The sequence below is a fragment of the Sinocyclocheilus anshuiensis genome, unplaced genomic scaffold (genome assembly GCF_001515605.1).
Source record: "Sinocyclocheilus anshuiensis isolate Anshui unplaced genomic scaffold, SAMN03320099.WGS_v1.1 scaffold1231, whole genome shotgun sequence".
Lineage (NCBI taxonomy): Eukaryota > Metazoa > Chordata > Actinopteri > Cypriniformes > Cyprinidae > Sinocyclocheilus > Sinocyclocheilus anshuiensis.
Window position 1 is genome coordinate 305,628 of NW_015536698.1, and position 22,202 is coordinate 327,829.

General features: G+C 36.5%; 2 protein-coding genes across 3 annotated transcripts in view; one reads left to right on the forward strand and one right to left on the reverse strand.

The window, feature by feature from the left end:
* The window catches only part of cd99 (CD99 molecule), a 21,310-nt gene extending 12,611 nt beyond the window's left edge, over positions 1 to 8,699 (reverse strand). The window contains exons 1-8 of the mRNA XM_016442001.1: positions 8,641 to 8,699; positions 7,284 to 7,348; positions 5,140 to 5,178; positions 4,926 to 4,976; positions 4,776 to 4,805; positions 4,227 to 4,268; positions 2,764 to 2,784; positions 2,599 to 2,631 (exon numbers count right to left, since the gene is read on the reverse strand). Coding sequence (XP_016297487.1) covers positions 2,599 to 2,631; positions 2,764 to 2,784; positions 4,227 to 4,268; positions 4,776 to 4,805; positions 4,926 to 4,976; positions 5,140 to 5,178; positions 7,284 to 7,348; positions 8,641 to 8,699 — 340 coding nt within the window. The remainder of the gene's footprint in view (positions 1 to 2,598; positions 2,632 to 2,763; positions 2,785 to 4,226; positions 4,269 to 4,775; positions 4,806 to 4,925; positions 4,977 to 5,139; positions 5,179 to 7,283; positions 7,349 to 8,640) is intronic.
* A 107-nt stretch (positions 8,700 to 8,806) lies between these two features.
* The window catches only part of LOC107654744 (dehydrogenase/reductase SDR family member on chromosome X-like), a 62,853-nt gene continuing 49,457 nt past the window's right edge, over positions 8,807 to 22,202 (forward strand). Inside the window, exon 1 of one of the 2 annotated variants that reach the window (XM_016441988.1) lies at positions 8,807 to 8,951. Coding sequence is in view for 1 of the 2 variants with exons in the window: in XM_016441980.1 (XP_016297466.1) it covers positions 21,072 to 21,174 (103 nt within the window). In the remaining variant the exon portion in view is untranslated. Of the gene's footprint in view, positions 8,952 to 20,431; positions 21,175 to 22,202 lie in introns of those variants that run through there. The other variant, XM_016441980.1, reaches the window with a different exon arrangement.

The window sequence follows — 22,202 nt, forward strand, 5'->3', positions numbered from 1 at the left end:
AAACAATAGATATTTTACCTCAGCTCTTGAAAATAAATTAATGCAAACTTGTACGTTAAAACTGTGAACTCACTGCATCACTGATTCAGCAGTTATCGTGTCGCATCCAAGACAGCATCACTGATTATAATGAGTTCGATTGCATCGCGCCACGCCGCTCGCGTCCAGTGTAGACACGATGTAAGTTAATGTAGCTTTCTGATGCTGCATTTGAAAGTTCATGCCACATTATTTGAAATTAGCACGGGCCACCTATTGAGGAACTCCGGTGTAAACCATGCCATTTCCTGTTGCCCTCAAACAGACCTCAAACTTGTTGAATTTGGGGCAGATTGGACAATAAAACAACTTTCAGTTTCATGCCATTAGCAGCATGTTTTAACAGTTAGCTAAATTTTGCTAGCATGGTTTAACATGTTTCTATTATGTTGCTAGCATGTTTTGCAGTTGCTGGCATATTGTATTATGTTACTGAGAGTACATTACAGTGTAAAACATGTCACTTCCTGCAACCAGCAGGTGGAACTATAACTGTAACTGAATATTGCCATGTAGATGTGTTTAAGCAGGACTCTAATCAAACATGTTAAGTTTGGGGCTGATTGGACATTGTATGCATGCAACTTCCTGTTTCATGGCATTAATAGCATGCTTTAGCACTTAGTAAGTGTTGCTAGCATGTTTGAGCATGTTTCGAGCACTCTGTTTAGCACTCAATGGCTTATTTTAGTATGTTGCTGATAGTGCATCACTGTGTTAAACATGTCCCTTCCTGTTGACAGTAGGTGGCGCTATGACTATAACTGAATATTGGCATGTTGAAGTGTTCAGGCTAGGACTCTTACCAAACATGCTAATTTTGGGGCAGATTGGACAGTGAATGCCTGAGTTACTGCAACTTCCCGTTTCACTGCATTAATAGCATGCTTTAGCACTTAGCTAAGTCTTACTAACATTTTGTTTTAGCTTGTTTCTAGCATGTTGCTTACCTATTTAACACTTGCTGATGCTTTTTAACATGTTGATAGGAGTCCATAACGGTGTTAAACATGCAACTTCCTGTTGCCAGCAGGTGGCGCTATAACTATAACTGAATATGGGCATGGACGTGTGTTCAGGACAGAACTCCTATCAAATGTGTGAAGTTTGGGGAAGATTGGACATTGTTTGTCTGAGTTACAGCAACTTCTTATTTCATGGCGAAACATCGAACTTTGTCAGGCTGCCAGGGACACGCCTTTCAACGAAAACTCAAGATCGTCGCAATTTAGCATTGCTACGGCCTTATGATTACACTCACCAAATCTGAAGATGATCCGATTAAAACTGTAGGAGGAGTTTGCTAAAGTTCGAGACCTGAAAATGGCAAAAACTGCACAAAAATCATAGAGGAAATTCAAAATGACTGACTTCCTGTTGTGTTTAGGACTTCACTCCAAGGCTGCGTTACAGTTCACTTTTTTATGCCCTTCACTCTCTATAACTTCCCTCCATCTCGTTTACTCGGATGTACGTCATTGATTATGTTGCATGAGTGCCCACTACTGGCGGAACCCTTGGAATGGGCTGAATTGGAACGTCCTAAGCCCTTGATCACTTAGAATCCACTATGGAGTTGGTTTATTGTTTACATGTTTCCCCTTATGAATTTGTTTGGTGCAGCATTCTATATGTATGCTTGGGCTGTTATAAATGTAAAAAAAAAAATCATTTATATATTATAGTGTTGTTTGGGGTGGGGATAAATTAAACGCAATCTGCGATGACATCATAGTCGTGTTGCACTGTGGTTTACAGAGCGGCCTGAAGTGTGCATATGAAGCAGACTCGCTCCCCCTTCAAAATCGAGGGGTCGAGGGTATGTCCATGTAAACTTCCCCTGTCCACTTGACGAAGTGGAACGCACTTCAAAATGGCGGCGGGGATTCCCCTGAGGGTAAGTGCTTAGGGAAGTTCGCAAGTGCATGTCTAAAAGTGAACTGGAACGCAGCCCAAGAGACTTTTTTGTAGGTATTGGGACATAACATGCATGTACTGAATTTCGTACACATACGTGAAATGTAGTGGGAGGGGCGCTTCGTTGAAATTTTATAGGTGGTGCTATCGAGCCATTTTGCCACGCCCAATTCTGAAACCCATATCAGAAGTAAATTTTCGCCAGTTCTGAAGCGTGTGCAAAGTTTTTTGAGTTTTCGACCATGTTTAGGCCCTCAAAAATGTGATTCACTTTGGAGAAGAAACAGAGCAATTCCAAGAGGGTCCTCGCACCATTGGTGCTCGGGCCCTACTACTACTACTACTACTAATAATAATAATAAACTGAGCAATTCCAAGAGGGTCCTCGCACCATTGGTGCTCGGGCCCTACTACTACTGCTACTACTACTACTACTACTACTACTACTACTACTAATAATAATAATAATAATAATAATAATAAACTGAGCAATTCCAAGAGGGTCCTTGCAACGCAGTGCTAAGGCCATAAAAATTGAGGGGAAAATTTATCGATGGATGGATGGATGGATGGAAAGAAAGAAAGAAAATGGAAGCTACACACCCCAAAAGTTAACGAAAAAAGCAAAACTCTCATTTTTACCTGGACCAAATGCATCAGACAGATCGAGGTCACCTGAGAATTAAAACATCATGTTAATTTTTTTTGCAATGGTATGTCGATTACTGTACAAAATTAAAGTAACACTTGACTTGAAGTAGAAACAGAATTGACCTAAAATGAAGTGTATGCATTTGTATATTTTACCTCCAGATGGTTCCTTTTTATCTGCAAATAAAAAAAAAAGACAATGCAGTACATTAATTTTATTAAAGCACTCATTTACAAACAAGACAAGAAGCATTAATAAATGACCTTAAATGAGCTCAATAAAAACCTCCAAATAAATGCACTTTGGATTACTTAAAGGGGTCATATGATGCGATTTCTATTTTTCCTTTTCTTTAGTGTGTTATGTAGCTATCTGTGCATGTATAAGATCTGCAGAGTTACAAAGCTCAGTCTCCCACAAAAGGATTTATTCTATCTAAAAGAGAAGGCTGATCCAGACCGGGCTAAAACGCCTCAAACACACCCCCACATCTCTACGTCACGATGTGGAAATATTTGCGTAATGCCACCCAAATGTTCATGCAAAGAAAGAAGGCGTGGTTTCAGGAACCGCAGTAGTGTTGATGCAGCCATGTCAGAGAGACGTTGTGTGTTTCTGTGCGAAAGCAAAAGCACTTTATTTGGCCTTCCGAAAGTAGATGCAATGAGGAATCATTGGTTAAGATTTATTTACAACAGAACAGCACAACCCATGTTCGAATTTGTGCAACGCATTTTAACGGACGACAGTTTTGTGAACCTAGGAGAGTAGCCTACAAGGCTGGCTGTGCAAAGGCTATTTCTAAAAAAAAATAAGTCAATTCCGACTTTGCTATGACAATATGGCGCTTATTCTGAATCAGCTACTGTAAATATATATTTTTTAATAGTTTAAGTATTTGCTATTGACTGTTCAAATGCAGAGTTTTGCACCGTGTAGAGTATCGCGTCGTGTGCGTGCATTAGAGAGAGACAGGGTCACATCACAGTGGAGTCAGCTTTCTTAATCGTGTACTGCAAATACATACGAGCATCATCACTGTGTCTGTCACGCGACTCTGTTCCCCTTTCGGGCTTGAACTGATTGTAAAACTAAGGACATTATTTACTGTCTTTACATTTGTTGAAAGCTTAAGCTCGCGATTATGGAAAGGGACATTTCCGACGCGTGCTTGTGGTGTTCGGCCAATCACAATGCACTGGGTCAGCTGGCCAATCAGAGCAGACTGTGCTTGTCGGAAGGAGGGGCTTTGTAGAAAACAACGCGTTTGAGAGAGGCGGGGCATAGAGGACCTACAATAATGTACAGTATTTGAAAAATAATGTGTTTTTTGAACATTAAAGCATGTCAACATATTCTGTTACACCAAATAATGATCTTTAAAATAGCATCATATGACCCCTTTAAACATTACTATATAAACTGGTAGCACTTTATTTTAGTGCCCTTCTTGTTACATGTACTTGCAATTAACCCTAAACCCTAACACTAACCCATGTTGCTAATTAATATTACTTTAATATATGATTACACTACAACAAATACACCTTAAAATAAAAGTGTAACCCACAAACTTTATACATAATTACATAAACACCTCATTATAATGTTCTCTTACCATCTTCTGATTTGGGGGGAACCACTGCAGGTTTTTTCGGGTCTGTGTACAACAAACAATGGTCATAAAGAAACTCATTTTGAGTTTAAAGTAATTCAAGTTTAGTTATTAAACTGAAAACCAAGGAATGGTGCAATTTGAATTGGCATAACAAAAGAATTTAATGAACTGCAATTTAAATAAATTCAACTGCATGCAGCCACAGAATTTGATTAGTCCATTTTTTCCCACAAAACATGATTACATTATTTTTTTATTTTGAGTAATTAAAAAATTACATTAAAAAAAAAAAACAATTACAATCTCCAAAGGTGGTGTTCATTTTGCCATGCAGTGCCACAAAATGTCCATCATGTTGTCACTTTTCAGATTAAAATACAAACAAATGAGGACATGAATAAACAATGAGTTTAATCAATGTACGAATCGTCATATATTCAGCAAGCCCTAATAAAGAAAACCACAACAGCGTGATTAAAGTAAAGACTAACATGACCACAATTCATTTCAACTCTTTTTGTGAATATTTCTCAGCCCAAACAGTCTTACCCAAATCAAAGACATCTGAAAGATCAAATCCTACAAAAGTAAGGCAAAACCAAGTTAAATAAGTCTCTGCGTATACTTCCATGTGTCTAAATCAATACAATTATTAAATATAGCAACTAAAATATGTCTGAGCATAATGGTAAAGGTTACCTGAATCTGGGTTTTTCGGTGGGGCTGGTTTCACTGTTGGCTTCGCAGGGGCTTTAGATCATAATAATATTGTTAATTGTTTTGAAACAACAATATAAATAATGATTATATTTAAATATGTTTTATATTTAAATATATAACATTAAATATGAAAAAGTAGACCATCAACACAAGGAGGACCATACACAGTAAATAGACAGTCCTCTTTACTTACGCTTGCCATCATCATCAAAAGCATCAGCGAGGTCCAAATCTGAAAGAAAACAGTTATTTTAATATTTTGTCTCTCTCTAGTAGTTTTATGGCCAGTTTAATCCCAACCAAAACTCCTGATTTGAGCTGAATTATTCAATTTACATGAGGCTCCATGCCACTATACAAAACCCAAATAAAGGATGCAAATCGAACCCAAGTGAAGCGATTCGAATGAGACTGAAAATAATAATTTTCTTGAAACCATTTCCAAATATAAAAGGCTATTGGCATTGCAGCTAATTTTAAAGTGTTCTAAGTTAGTAACAAGACAGCATCTAGTGCTTTTCCTTTTGCAAGGTTATTCCTGCATGACTCCCAAATAGGAAGACTCAAAACTAAAAACATCTGTCACCAACTCAAATAAACCTGTCTAGTTTCTAGAGGGTAAAAGCCTCGACTAGGCTAAATGATTGGAATTTGATATAGTTTGCTTTCACATGAAAACCCCACCCAGCTACACACTGTATGTATCTATTGTGTGGATTCACATTGTGACCAAACCCTCCCAACCCTTGAGGTGACATACAGCAAAACTAAACAAAAATATTTTTTACCATAAAAATATGAAATAAAAGTTCTCTGATGTACACTACACACGTGATGGTAAGCGTGCGACTGTGTCTGCCACATGAAACACCCCGGCAGAGGCCACATCCTGTGGCTTATGTTGCCATGGCAATGGACTGTTTTCTTCATGGTCTAGGCAAAACCCATGATGATGACTGTTGGTTGAGTCACAACCAAAGCGATCCTTTTATCTAATCTGGGTACACATTTATGTAATCGGCTTACGTTGCATAAAAAAACATATTTTGAAAGAGTCACATTAAGACATTTAGGAAGTGAAGATTCAGGCAAACTTGAGTGATGCAAGTATTAAATGCAAAAGATTACAATTTAAATTTGGGAGTGTCTGATTTTGCTTGTGACAGAATCTGTTCTGGCCTATACATTATGCCTGTCGTGCTGATCTCGGAGCTAAGCCAGCTAGCAGAAACGAATCAGTAGAAAGGAGAGTATACAGTGGTTTACTTTGAGACTCAATGCAGGAACACAGGAAGTATGGGACAACATCATGGGATCAAGTATATTTAGTACACCATTCAAGGCAACTTGACAGCTGATAATGCAGAGCAAAATTTGATGTTGTTGAAAATTGTTTTTTTCTTCTTCTCCGTGACCTTCAGGGTCTAACTGGAAATTTGAGTTGCTTCTCAAACTAGCAGAGACACCAATTAATGAGAGAGTTGTTTCATGGATTCATTAACAATGTTGTGTTAGCACTTGGCAAAATTATTTATTGTCACTCACTCATATGCCTGCCAAAAAAAAAAAAAAAAACATTAAATATGGTACAGTATAATATTATAACATGCCACCCATGCATCTGCTAGCATCATGCATTGTTAATGGAAGATTTACAATATTTGAAGTTTGAACAAACGCCTGAAACAACAGGCAAAGACATGGTGTATTAGTGGTTTGTTTTAGAAGTATAATTGAAGAAAGAAAAAAAAGGAACCATCATATCCATAATATGAATCGTAAAATGTAAACTCTGTATTTTACTGTATTTTCAGCTAAATTAAGTTGAGAATAAAGGCAAATGGAGCTGGGAATACATGGAAAGATCACTAATTTGTCATAACATTTGGTCATGCTTTTAAAAACTTTACGTGATGTTACCAATACCACGCTACAGAAACAAACATGCTCGGTGCTACAATTCTCTTGCTATTCTTCCCATGGGTTGGTGAGTCACGCAGCTTGTATGTGGAAAGATTTCAATTCCAAGAGCCAAACCAACGTACCAAGATGTTTGGCCATTCAATAACACTCAACGCACTTTTTTCCTTAACACAAATGGGTAAGTAACTGGGATAGTAGACAAATACTTCTAACTCGCTTCAACTCCAACTTATAAGCCATTTAAGAGCAGTTAAAACGAGCGTTTATATAGTTCATTCAGAGCACGGTTAGAAGTGGCAAAAAAGCGACTGCGTTTCTGTTTGGTTATTTTGGGCATGCTACTTCCCAGTGCTACAACTGTTACAAGCGCTGTTACCAAAACAAAATGTCAACAGTTTGGATAGGAAACCATACCTTGCGCTCTTGTTGCCACAAGACTTGCCAGAAGGAGTAAAATCCACGTGTATGAAGTCATCTTGCTGTGGAAATATGTAAGATTAAAACAAAGCTTGTGCAATATCAATAATTCGCAACGATAGTCCTACAAGATTTCCAAGCCTCGAAATCAAGAACTACAAGTATCTCGAAGGTGAAGTTGAGCGTTAATTTATGTGGCCCACCCCTCTGAGTGAGCCAAGCGTAACCCAATGTTATTCAACAGTTCATGTGTCTGTAGCCTACAGTCTAATTCGAGTGATGATTCGAAACACTGTGCGGGGTAAAGACTCGCCTCGCCACGCCCTACCTGCGCTTTTTGAGCTCGTAGTAGAACAGGATTTGGTGTGTCGGCTAATGTAGTGGATCAATTATTAGAACAGTCTTTATATATGCACAGCAAATTAACGGAAAATAGGCTAGTGACTTTGGTATTTGTTACACGGGGGAAAATGATGGTGGTGAGAATTTTCGACAGAATCTTTAGTGTAAAACAAATGATCTGCTGAAGGTGAAAGTCGTTGTAACAAATTCAGTATCATGTGATTTCTGCCACAGCATTTAAGACAAACAACATGTGTATCTACAATAGTCTAACAGTGCCATTTTGTTTTAAGATTAAGTTTGAAGATTGTTTTTTTCCCCTGCTCAAAAATCACTGAACACGCGCTTCTAATTTTACATTTTTGGCATTAGTGATGGCATGAAAATAGCGCCCCCTAGCAGACAGCAAATAGACTCTTACTCCATCTAGTGTTAAAAGAATGCGTTGCAACAAAAGAACGGTATACAAGCATCTGTACAGGATGAATTTAACTATGATAAATATTTCTGGTCTGACTCACTGAGAATCACCATTATCGGATATGACTTCACAAGCGCATTTGGGATTAAAGTTTAAATAAAACACATGATTGTCATCTTTGTTAACGGATCTGGTAACAATATAATTCAAGGACACCTTATTTATAAGAAAAAAACTCTAATACCAAGAGCACATACTCCTTTTAAAACCTAAGATTTGCTTTTTTGAAAGCACTTTGTAACGCAACCTAAATATATAGAGCTATTTGATTGTTTTCCTTTCCTTTTTCTTACCTTTTTTTGAAAATCTTTAACATTTAACATTAACATCCTTATCATTTAACTTTTTTTTATATATATATCTTTTGAGCAAGCAGTATTGGATCATGGGTATCCTGAAGGGACCTCAGAGTATCGTGCCCCCTTGCGCAAATGGTGTGAGAGATCACCAATGGATGAGGCAGCGCTCTTTCGCGTGTCATGTTTTTGAGGAGCCCACGCGTTTCACTGTAGGTTCGCACTCGGCACGCACCAATGCAGATACGGACAGGATCGGACGCTGCTGGCGCCTGGACGTGTATTCATCTTCATTGCGCTTACGGTGTCTGCTTTCTCCAGCTCGCCGGTATCATGCAGTCTTTAATATCCCCAGTCACCAAAGCAATACTGGTTGCACTGTTTATTTTTGCTATTCTGCTCATTCTGTACGTGATATTATGGTATATATGTCGAGATGCGGATTGTGATCACGGAATTTGATTGGCATTATTGGATCCGTCTTTAAGGACATGCACCGGGTGTCCCAGCTTTGGCACTGATCAACAAGGGAGCAAAGGGTGACTGGTAAGTGCCCTGTGTTTAACTCCATGAATGAGAATGAAGAGTGGACAGCATTGATTATTATTTTTAATATACTGACATGGATTGGGATGTCCTTTTCCACTAACGTGTTGCGCTTCACTGGCAGTCGGTAACCACTGAAACTAGCTGCTTTCTTTCCACCTGTTAATGTAGACGCAATACCAACTCAAATCATATGTCCAATTTTAAGCTTTTTAAAATTAATTTGAATTTGAAATCGGGGACTCAGAAAATAACCACTCAGAACCTTATTATATCCTTGTTTAAATTAAATTCAGTGGACTTTCTGTTAGCATTTATGATAAAATAACTTGTTTTCTCATTAAGTCTATATGCAAAGTACTGCATCACCTTTCATGATTTCAGTTCTTTGGTTCCCAAATAGGCAACCGAGAGCAAATACTTCTGCGCTATGATTGAAAATGAACAATAAAAGTTGAGATATGATATCAAGGGCTCACAGTTGATTTTAAGCATGGCATCTTTCGAGTGCCGCCTGCTTATGGTGTACAGTTTATATATGTCTCTTCTTTCTGCTGTCAGATAGGCTACACTCAAGCAAATATCTTACACCACTTAATCGCACTGGAAGTTGATGGAAATCTATGGCAAGCCTATTTAACATTTATTACTTTAAATTAAATATTATCCATTTTTGTCAGAATGTATAATGACTAATCATTAATACAATATTATCTGGTGCTTTTTTCAATTTGACTAGTAACTATTCAACAGAAACTAGTATTTATATTCCATATTACAGCAGTCACTATATGGCTGTCTATTCAATTAGTCTCTAGTACTTATTCGCTCTATATACTAGTACTTATCCCATTGCTCAACAGCAACTATTCCATTGTTAATGGCAACAATTTAAATGCAGTTTTTCCATTAATTTATCAATATTTCGTAAATTATTTTTTTTTCCCATTAATTATATTTGATCAACTATTCACAGAGTAGTGTGTTTCGGTTGTTGCTACCACCTTTTTCCAGGTTTACTGTTAACTATTAATTTTTAGCTACTACAGGGGTGTGAAATCCTTCAGTCCCACAGCTAAACTCCAATCCCTGCTCCTGCAGGACAGTAACCCTCCAGGAGCAAGACTGAACACTCTGGTACTAGTATCTCTCAGTAGTTAATACAGTAGTTGTCCATTTCAGTTATATGAGCTTATTTATAATTGGATACTAGTAGCCTACCTGTATCTGTCACCAGTAGTTAACATTTATCTAAACAGCTACAATTGATTTTATGTAACTAGTTAGAAAGTTTATTTTTAGTTCAGTTATTTTGTAAAATTGAATATATGATGACAATATAGAAACGTACAAATAGATACTTGAGTTTATGAAATGAATTTGAAAACGGCTTGCCATAGAAACGTGGTTCGCCTGTTGTGCGCTTAAGATGTGAAAGCGTTTGGAATTTGGTTGGTGCCTTCAGCCATTCGTTATGGTGAGATTCATTGAGAACTCACTGCTACAGCTTCATGTGTCTTTGCATTTGTTCGTTTTGATTTCTTTCACCAATATATAGCCAGCGTATATGTTCCGTAATCGGTAGGTAATGCTTTAATTATGCGTCATATTTCCCACTGTTTAGAGTGTACAGATTTATCTAGTTCTTCTTTTGCAAAACGACTACAATTTCACGCCACGAGCATTATATGACTCACCGATTAAATACTCCGCTCTGAACGTGAGTGGAATCTCAAGTGTCAGCACAGTCACCATAGCGCATCATGAGCGCGTCCAACTGCCAAATTGCCCTCGAACCTGGGCCACCTATGCAAGTGAACTTGAGAAAGAACCGCTAGACCCAGATCGGTGACCAGTGAACTGCTATAGTACCGACAGAAACCAATGAGGCGCTTACATTTCCCACCTGAAGGACAAATAGAGGGCACATTTGTTGTTAACCCAGATTTCATTGTGCTTGTTGAAGATGTCTTATTCCTCAGCTGAATATAGAGTAATTAGATTTGAGAAAAAAAAGAAAGAAACGAAAAAGGTAAAAAGGATAATAAAAATAATTTGATATGTAATGTATCTAGGTGTATAATATTTTTGTGTGTGCAAGAGACAGATAATAGAATAATGTAAAGTTATTTACAAAACTCTGAAAAATAAAGTTTGGCATCTACGGTTCCATGAAGAAACTTTAACGTGCATGGAACCTTTCTATTGCACAAAAGTTTCTTTGTAGTAGATTAAAAATATTATTAGTATTATTATTATTAGTAGTATTAGTATTATTTAATGCTCCCCACACTAAGGGAAAAAAAAAAAAAGGTTCTTTAGAGAACACAATTATATTGAATCTATACGAAAACCCCCTTTTGGAACCTTTATTTATATTCACGATACATTATTTGTTACAAAATGATCACATAACTCTGTTGATATACCCATTCAGTGTCCATGAAGCCACCCAAACTGCCAATAATTATTATATTGAATTGAAACAGTACATATTTTGCATAAATTATTCTATGTATTGGGGAAAAAATGCCTATTATATTCATTGATTAAAACCACTATCAATAACAGTTTGAAGCTGAGAAGTGACATGAAATAAGTCCTAATGCCATACTGATGAAATAAGCTACTATTATTAATGTAAAATGGAAATTCTGTCATCATTTACTCACCCTTATGTTGTTCCAAACCCATAAGACTTAATTACAATGTTTTAACTAAAACCTGAGAGGTTTCTGTCCCTCCATTAAAAGTCAGAATCAGAAAGAGCTTTATTGCCAAGTGTGTTTACACAATGAATTTGTCTTGGTGACAGAAGCTTCCAGTACAGAAAGTACAGAAAAAAGTCCAGGTAACCAAAACTTAGAAGATTCAAAAAGGTCATTAAGTCATCGTAAAACAAATCCATATGAATCCCCTCACATTTGAGCTTCTGTGTTTACCATATGTGATGTGCATGTGTGTCGATCACTGCTTAGATGCAAATAAAAGCCTAATTTAAATCTGGCCATCATATAAAGCAATCAAATCTCCTCACAAAACTTAGATTAAACCACTCGATCCATATGGATTAATTTTATGACACCTTTATGATCTTTTTGGGATTTTCTAGGTTTTGGTTACCATGACTTTCAAATGAGGGACAGAAATCTCTCAGGTTACATTAAAAATATCTTAATTTGTGTTTGAAAGAAGATGAACAAAAGTCTTATGGGTTTGGATGGCGTGAGGGAAATGACGACAGAATTTTCACCCATGCTCATGCTCAGCTCATTCAAGCTCTGAATGCCAACTATACTCCATGTGTGCATTCGTAACAAATTACACAACTGTTCTTGGAACAGTGGAACTGGAGAGAGCGAGAGAAAATAAGAAGTGGTAGAGTGAGAGATGTGGGAGTGTTGGAGCTCCCAGGTTGTTCTGAATGCATTCTGACAAGGAGTCTGTAGATACAAACAAATTCTGAAGGGGGAAATACAACAGCTGTTTTGCTATCCAGCTTCCAGAGTAAGCAGAAGAGAGAGAGAGAGAGAAAACACTGAGTTTATGCGTGAGTGCATGTTTGTCTGGAGGCTTAGCACTTCTGGAACAAATGAGTGTGAGTAGGGATTCAGGTCAGTGTTGGAACATGCTCGGGGGAAGCACTGTGCCTGGCCCTGAAAGCATAAAGCAACATGCCTGCTAAAAACAGATGGAGACAAGAAGAGGGTAGGAGGCAAGACAGAAGCTCCTCAGGTCACAATGACATGTAATTATTAATTTTTGATCAGTGGTATTGATTTAGGTTTCGAGGACAAATCCTGAGTGCCGATGTGGAAAATCAAGCTGTCCATTTGACCCCTGTCCAACATTTTCCTTTTTTCTTTTTTTCTGAATTCTCATACATACATAAAAATTCAGCAACAGGTCCACGTTTAAATTTTAAACAAAATTACTCAAAGAAAGAATTCCCTGGTGCTCAGTCCACAATCTGAGACACTCAGCTTCTTTTCTCAGACAAAATCCTTACTTATAAAAGCCTGAGAGCACTTCCAGGAGAAAATGTCTGTTTACATAGAACTAGTCCAACATCAAGGATTCTCCACAACCTGCTGTCACTGCACCAAAGCTGAGCCCCAGGTTTGTGTTGCTCTCTCTTGAGGGGTTTTCATGGCACACATCCCTTGTATGACAGTAGGCTACATAAATGCCTGTTTGCTCCCAACAGAAAAAAAAAACTGCTTGAGCCAAGAATGTAGAGTGAAACAGCCAGATATATATGCACACACACACACACACACACACACACACATACATACAGAAATGTATATATATATTAGATAATGTAGAGAGAGAGAGAGAGAGAGACCACTAAGGGAAATGCTTAATGAATCTTGCATTTCTCTAATACAATTATTTTCATGACAAATTACTATTATAAAAATTTTATTTAAAAGTTTAACTGAAAAATGTACATACATTTCAGAATGTCTTTGGAATATATATATATATATATTTTTTTTAATGACTGCAAAGCTTAAGCTGGTGATCTGGCAACTTCACAAGTAAAACCTGATGATCCATGTTATCAAGCAAGCTTTGAGAATGTTCCAAAAGCACATCTTGTGTTGTGTAATTCAATGGCACAAGAACATCAGATATCTATATCCCAACTCAACTCCTCCCAGAATGTTTTAGATTGTCTCATTAATTAACAGACTAAAAAAAACTGAAGAGTTGAATCAGGAACCAGGTGGTCCCTAGTATTGGAGTTGAGGAATACTTATTTAGAGAAGAATCTAAAGTAAACTGCTAAATTTGAGGGTCTCCCTAGAAGACAAAATGTAGGCCAAAACACACACACACACACACACACACACACACACACACACACACACACACACACACACACACACATTGAGATTTATGTGATATATGAGCTGGAAGGTGATCAGAAGCATACTCACCCATCATAAAATAACGTTGCAAAGCATATATGAATGTAAGAGATTTTGATATATCAGTCTATCACTAGTTTAATGTGCACTGGCTGATAATTGTACCCAACTGATTAAGGTCACTATAAAATCAAAACTGACAATTCTCTCTCTCTCTCTCTCTCTCTCTCTCTCTCTCTCTCTCTCTCTCTATGGAATATTGCAATGTTCACCCAAAGTAGTTAGGACAATTTTGTCATCATTTACTCACCCTCAAGTTGTGAATTTCTTTCTTCTGCTGAACACAAAATAAGATATTTTGAAGAAAGTGGGTATCCAAACAGTTTCTGGTACCCATTGACTTATGGTGGCCGTGATTTCACCAAATACAACATGTTCCTGGATCAACATCCTTGTTGATCCTGGAACAACATTCCAATTAACCAATCAGAATTAAGGGATAACTTTTCAGGAAATATCTGTTTTAGGCTTATGATCAGGGTTAGGTGCTTCTACACCCTTGTTAATTAGCTATCATTTCCCTCTGATTTTAGGAATAAATTATGGGTAGGGTTAGGTTTAGATTGGGTTTAGTCTATATCTTTGGACAGTAATGTTGATCCAAAAGATGTTGATCCAGGAACATGTCTTACTTGGCAAAATCACAGTGACCATTGACTTACATAGTATGTATGTATTTATTTATCATGCTATGTGAGTCAATGGGATCACTGAATCAACAATGAACTTTAACTGGAAAAATTACTGTTTACTATTGTCCTCTCTTTAGAGCTGCTTTACAGCAGAATTGAATTTTGTTTGCATCATTAGAAAAACTATTTTCCTGTTTAACGCTGTAAAGCTGCTTTGGCACCATCTGTATTGTATAAAGCACTATGTAAAGTACTATGCCAATTACAACTTTTTTATCTCACAAATCGGACTTTGTTTCTCGTAGTTTTGAGGGAAAAAAAGAATCAGCAATATAAACTTACAACTCTGACTCTATATCTTGCAATTCTGAGAAAATGGCGAGAGAAAACAAAAAGAATTGTGAGATAAAAGTCGCAATTGACTCTGCACAATCACTTCCACATTTTGCCTCAGCCAGCTCAGTTACATCCGGTGAAGCGCTGGAAGCCGTTTTTGCTATTGCTGTTAACTGTGGAGACATTGCGGGAGAAGTTGATATTTTACACTCGCTTTTTAACCCCTTAAAAAGCTTCCCCGGATTACTGTGAACGATATGGAATAATAAGAATCGACGGTAACACTTTATTTTAAGGTGTCTTTGTTACACATGTTTAATGTACTTACTATTATAATAACAATTGTAAACCTAAGCCAAACCCTAATCCTAACCCTAACCATATGTGACCCTGGGCCACAAAACCTGCGCTAAAAGTTGCTGGAGTATATTTGTAGCAATAGCCAAAAATACATTGTATGGGTCAAAATTATTGTTTTTTCTTTTATGCCAAAAATCATTAGGATATTAAGTAAAGATCATGTTCTATTAAGATATGTTGTAAATTTCCTACTGTAAATATATTAAAACTGAATTTTTGACTGGTAATATGCATTGCTAAGAACTTAATTTGAACAACTTTAAAGGCGATTTTCTCAATATTTAGATTTTTTTGCACCCTCAGATTCCAGATTTTCAAATAGTTGTATCTCGGCCAAATATGGTCCTATCCTAACAAACCATACATCAATGGAAAGCTTATTTATTCAGCTTATTTATGATGTATACATCTCAATTTCAGAAAATTGACCCTTATGACTGATTTTGTGGTCCATGGTCACATATAGTAAGTACATGTAGTTAATTCATATTACTCAGTACTTAAACGCATAATTACCCTGTAACAAGGACACCTTAAAATAAAGTGTAACCGGATCTACTGTATAAACACAAATCTCTTTTCTTTAAAAATTGGTTTAAAAATGGTATTATTTTTGTGTCTCAACTTTTCAATCAAAATGGTTTAATCTGTAATTATTCTGAGTTTTTAGTTATGGAATTAGTCCAAAAGAGTTTGCAATTGTTGATGTGGTGCCACATGGAGTTCTAATGCTTTTTAAAGGTCTTTATTTTCCAATCTCTTGTCACTCAGTGGATCTATGTAAAACATCTGTTAGTAAGCAGTGGCTTTCGTCATCTAAATAAAAAAAAAAAATTTGTTTTTTTTTTTTTTTTGAAAAAAAAAAAAATTAGATTTTTTTTTTTTTTTTGGGAGGAATCTGTTTCTGTGCCTTATGTAATCTCTTACTGGAATGGCTTTGTAAGTGATATTCCCTGAAAGAAAGTTTGGTCATTACCTCACAAATACCTGATCACTAACAAAATGAGAGAAGTTATATTTAAGTTGATTCACAGATTTTATCCAGATAAGTGCTCTCTTAAAAGACTCAAGAATGATATTAATACCAACTGTTCTTTCTGTTTAGAGAACCTCTTTACATTTATTTTGGAATTGTTCTTACACAACAACTTTTTGGTGTGACATTCTTGATTTTACCAAATGTTATGCAAATCCTAATTTTGAATTTACTTATAGAAATGGAAGTTTTGGTTTTCATGAATATGAAAAAAAGTGATACTTATTTCATAAACCTTATTTTCCTGTTAGCCAAATATCAATTCCATTAATGTAAATTTTCTAAATGCAAACCTCTTTTTTAAGATTCAAACTTGAAATTAAAATGTATTTTGAATCTATTGAGTTCTTTACAAACTTGAAAGCTATAAGAACAATGGCTTTGCTGAAGGACTTGGCACTTCCTCTGGACTGAATGACCCTGGATTGTTATTGTTGTTGTATTGTTATGATTTGACAATGAAACGCATTGTGAGGCAGTCAGCTGTCACTACTAACAGCAAGAAGGAGAAGTTTTGTATTACATCGACACTTTGAGGGTGAGTATGCTCATGCTATATCCAACAAGTGAATCTAGCTAAGTTCCAGTTTCTTACAGATCATACCTGTCTTTTCATTATTTGTTTTAATCTATCCATGTAAAGTTATTCATTTTGACTGATGTGCTTGTTTATGCAACATATAAGATTTTTGAATGACTTTTTTAATATTAACTGAATAATTTCTGAAATTCCAACAAGAATCAGATGACAATCAGAGATAAGTGACAGTGACAAGTGGCCAAGTATGGTGACCCATACTTGGAATTAGTGCTCTGCATTTATCCCATCCAAAGTGCACACACACAGCAGTGAACACACCCCCGGAGCAGTGGGCAGCCATTTTTTGTCGCGGCGCCCTGGGAGCCGCAGTTGGGGGTTCGGTGCCTTGCTCAAGGGCACCTCAGTCGTGGTATTGAAGGTGGGAGAGAGCGCTTTACATTCACTCCCCCCACCTACAATCCCTGTCGGTATGAGACTCGAACCCGCAACCTTTGGGTTACAAGTCCGACTCTCTAACCATTAGGCCACGACTTCCTAAGTGTGAAGGTGTTGAATAAGTGTGAGGGTGTTGTGTTTCAGGCCAGTGAGGAAGGGAAGATACTAGCTTAAGTCTGAATTAAATGCTCGTTTTATACAACCTTTTTTAAGGTTTCTGTACAAAGACAGGCATAGTGAAACTATTCTGTAAAAAGGTTTGTAGAGCTCTTTACGGTGTGATAAAATGTGAATGCAAATAGAATATTTTTATATTTAATATTTAACAAGTGTCTATTTAAATTTCTACTTAACAAATATTTATATAGAATATTAATAAATGACTTTTGTTATAGTTTAATTATCTTCACAGACTGTTATATGACTCCCTCCCTCTATTACTGTCCTGCAGCAGTCGTTCCTGTGATGCTGGGACAGCACTGTGTGACCGAAATAATGTTGCACTACTGTACCAGACAGCACAACACTCGCAGCTTGGCATCAGTGAAGTTCCTCCTGTTCATAGCTGTACTGAAAGAAAACAGAGCTGGCACAAACCTAGAACAATGGTAAGTTTAAATTAATTATCAAATCCTTTTAAAATAAACTTGATTTATTAAGGGGTAATGTAATATATAAATACATGCTTTTAGTTCAAATTATTTTTATTGGCTTAGTTGGAACGATTATTGATGAGACAGAACAGAACACAACCTCTGCTCTGTGTAATACATAGGATTTCTGGATGAACAGTGAGTAAAACAGCATTTCTGTGGACAAAAGTCATTATTCAGAAAAATAAATTGACTGCTGAATTTACCTATTATAATCAGTAAATTCTTCAATGTTGTTCTTTACATAAACTCCACATTTTTTGCTAATTCATAATTGATAAAAAATACCTAGTGTATGAGATCAGACCTAGATATAATAAATGGACTGTCGCACTACTGTCAAAAAATGAACTTTATTTTTTATTTTAAAATTATAGAGCAGTTTTTGACTGAAATTAATTTAAAGGGCCATTATTTTTTTCTAACCATACAGAAACATGGCATGACATCCATTTATGTCAAATAATTCAAACACACTAAGGAAGATGAAAATAATGTAATATATCGAAGGTCAGAGCACATAGTAAAAATGTGGGAATTTACTTTAATACTTTTTTGTTTTTATTTCAGGAGTACCCTTTACAGAGGTGTCACCAGCGAGCTGCCTGAGTCTGACCTCTAAGTGGCCGAGCTGTATTTGGTCACCACTCTCAGGATGTTCAGTGAGGATTCATTGGTGAATTCTGCCTTAGGAAAAGTTTAGACTGGGAGTGTGTTGTCATACCAGCAGAAACAACCTGCAACATTACTCACCATCAAGATGCTCCATCGCCGTCACATCTGCCACTTGTTGGTTACAGCCTTGACCCATCTGTCTGCTTGTTTGTCCATAACGAGCATAGAGTTTTTTTTTTTTTTTTTTTTTTTTTAAGGCAAAGAAGCATAAATGTATTTAATCAGGAATCAAAATTACTAGACACTTGTATGCAGATTGCTGTTTCTTATGAACATCCAACAGCTGTGGTCTGTGTTTTGCTTTAGTTCACTTATGCAACAGTGCTCTTTTTTTTCTACACACAGTGTTGTACAGGAAATGTTTAATACTTTATCAAAGTTACTTATATAGGGCTCGACATTAAGCCTTGACATGTGCTTATCGGACAATTAAATCAGTCATTCACTTGTTCCAGTAAAAAAAAAATATATTTTTTTTTATGTAGCCTAAATGTAATTTATTCTGAAGCAATAACCTCATCAGTGCTCTATCAGGTCTTACTTTAATCAGCATATGTGAGATTTTGCCTTAATTTGATTTCTAGGACACTTTTTAACTTTATGAACTGCTTTTTCCTAACCTTATAAAACGTACATGTCATCATTTATGTCAAATTCTTAAAGGGGTCATATGATGCAATTTCAAGTTTTCCTTTCTCTTTGGAGTGTTACAAGCTGATTGTGCATAGATAAGATCCCTGAAGTTGCAAAGACTAAAGTCTCAAAACCAAAGAGATATTCTTTATCAAATTTAAGACTCTGCCACGCCCCCACAAAATAATGATCTTTAAAAAAGCATCATATGACCCCTTTAAATTTCATTAATACATTCAGTTAGAATAATAAGACACTGTATGGTTGTTAGCATTCAGATTAAATCAGTATCAACAAACTCCATCTTTCCAAAGCAGAGGAAACACAGAAGCTGCATCCAAATTGCCATTTAGATGCATTTACTCAGACTGTTTAATGAAGATAAGAGGTTCCATAAATGCATTTACACAGTATTGAGTGAGTCATTGATTCAACCGGTTCATTGAAACGGCTGATTCATTCAATAAATTAAGCAATTGACTCTCTTTATGAATGGCTCACTGAATCATTCAGTAACGAAACACTGTTGTATGTTGCTCAGAGACACACGACAGTTCTGCTGTGGGTTTGCTTAGAACTATTTTTGTTTGCGAAATGGAGCAAAAATGTAAATCAGTTAATATTAACTACTTGTTTAGTGAACTACTGAAATAAATGTCACATTTTCAATTGTGCTGATAGTCGGGGAAACATCACTCTTGGTCGTGTGATGTTGCTCATATCATATACGGTATTATATATATATATATATATATAAATTCTACCGCAGTGTTTGTTCATGTGTGTTTCTTTGTGCGTGCTGCTTTGCGCTTATTATTTTTAATTCCTCCAGTCAAGACAGGCTGCGTGAGCCTCAACTGACGCGACCTAGTCAATACATTATCCGTTATCAGTCACCATTTATACTGAAAGTAATAAAATTAGAACCATTCTCGCCAAAGTTTCGGTGCTGCCCTAGTTGTTCGGTCGGGCAATTAAAATTCTCTTTCACTTGCCCCTTCACAAAATCCACTGGTCCCTGACTAGCGGACAAGCGTTAATGTAGAGCCCTGTAACAAAGTAATTTTTATTTATTTATGTTTGCATTACCAAAGTGCAGGTATCTAAGTCATATACATGTTTACATTACAGTGCAGGTAACACTGTATCACAGTTCTTTATATTTACATGTTTACATTATTTACATTTGTCCAAATGCAAATTTAACCTTCCACAATTTCTATACTAAATATGATTTTAATTCATATATTGTGCTGTTCTATTGTTGTGAAGAGTGTGAGTAGCCAAGGGTATAAATGAAGTCTGTCTCTAGTGTTTACTCTTCAACACTTTTCTTGTATTACGGGCGTTATTCTAAAAAGGAGTAGATATTCTACTGGAATAAGTTGGGTAACGTAAGCCCCTTACGCACTACAGGACACAACAATATTTGGCGAAACTACTGTCTACGACCTTTAATATTTAAACTTTCAGAAGGCAATAACTAGAATGTTATATATTTTTATGTTTATAGCAATACTTATTTAGGAAAATACCTATTTGTTGTTTACAATACGTCAAGAAAGAGTTCTGCTGCTAGTACGCTTTAGCGCTATATGGAAGTGAAGTTGCTGGCTGAGATTCTACCGGATATACGTAAGCAGCGTTCGTGCATAGAGTCTATTGCCTTTTTTTCCCGTGGTGGAAATGGGCTTCGGTAGACTGGACTATTTACATCTCTTAAAAGTTTGTTGGTAATCTTCACCAGCTACATATTTTGTCTTTCTTTCTTGGTAGAGGTCACTCCACCCAAAAGCGGAACTATCGAACGGACAGCTGATACCATCCTGCTGTGCTTCAGCACGGAGCGTAAACACGGAGACACTCGCTGTCATCTTCAAACATGTGGTGGTTTTTGCCTTGTATCCTCGGCTTCATCAGACTCTATTTAGACGGCGTCAAAGTTCTTCTATACCAGCTTTTCAACAGATCGTTCACCCTGCCAGGTTAGAGGGTTTTCGTGGTGACGGATTTGTAGTGTTCTGACGGGTGGTTGTTTTATTGTCAAACAGTTATTCAGTAGTTAGGAGCTGTTCGTTGCTGATTGGGAATGTTGAGAAGCGCGCTTGAAGGGACAGCTAACCCGAAAACAAAAATTCTACATTTATTTACTCTCAATCATGTTGTTCCGAACCAATGTGACTTTCTTTCTTTCTCGATAAAGACAGGAGTCGAATATTCTTTTAACATTTCCTTATACTTTCTGATATTGAGGCAGTTTGTATATGAGTTTGTATATTATGGCTGCTAACTCGGCTGCAATTATGCATAAACCTAAAAGAAATACAGTTTCAACGTGTTTCTCATTTGTTATCTAAACATAACAGACTCCCTGTTGAAAAAAACAGCATATGCTGGTTAGGTATGTTTTGACGCTGGGATGCTGGTTTAAACTGGTCCTTTGCTGGTTTATGCTGGTCCTTTGCTGGTTTAAGCTGGTCCTTTGCCAGCACATGACCAGCATAAACCAGCAAAAGGACCAGCAACAGTAACCTTTGACATATTTACTCCAACGCTAAGGTCTTATTATGAAGACATAGTTAATTAAAAGTGATGACATAATATGAATCATAAGTTAATGTTCATTTAAATAGTTAGAAATGTAATTATGTTTTAAGAAAACTGTTTGTTTTAAATATTGTATCACTGGCCTCTGGCTGAAATGCTGGCTTTAAATTATAGTGTACATACTTATGCCCATTTATTAAGGAATATTTAATTTATAGCAGAATCTGGGTAATTGTTGCCAGAGTTAATGATGACTTTTCAACATTGTCACAAACTAATCACATGTTTCTACTTAAGATTGCTCTGTCTGTTGCAATTTTAGATGGCTCTGTATTTAAATTAAAATCACTGTTAAAGGGCAACCATGTCCCAGCGCACAGCAAAAGGATTAGACTCAAATCCATCTGCACAATGGTCTTTTGTATCAGAAATATTTAAATATTCTGAAGCCTGACTGGATTAGCTA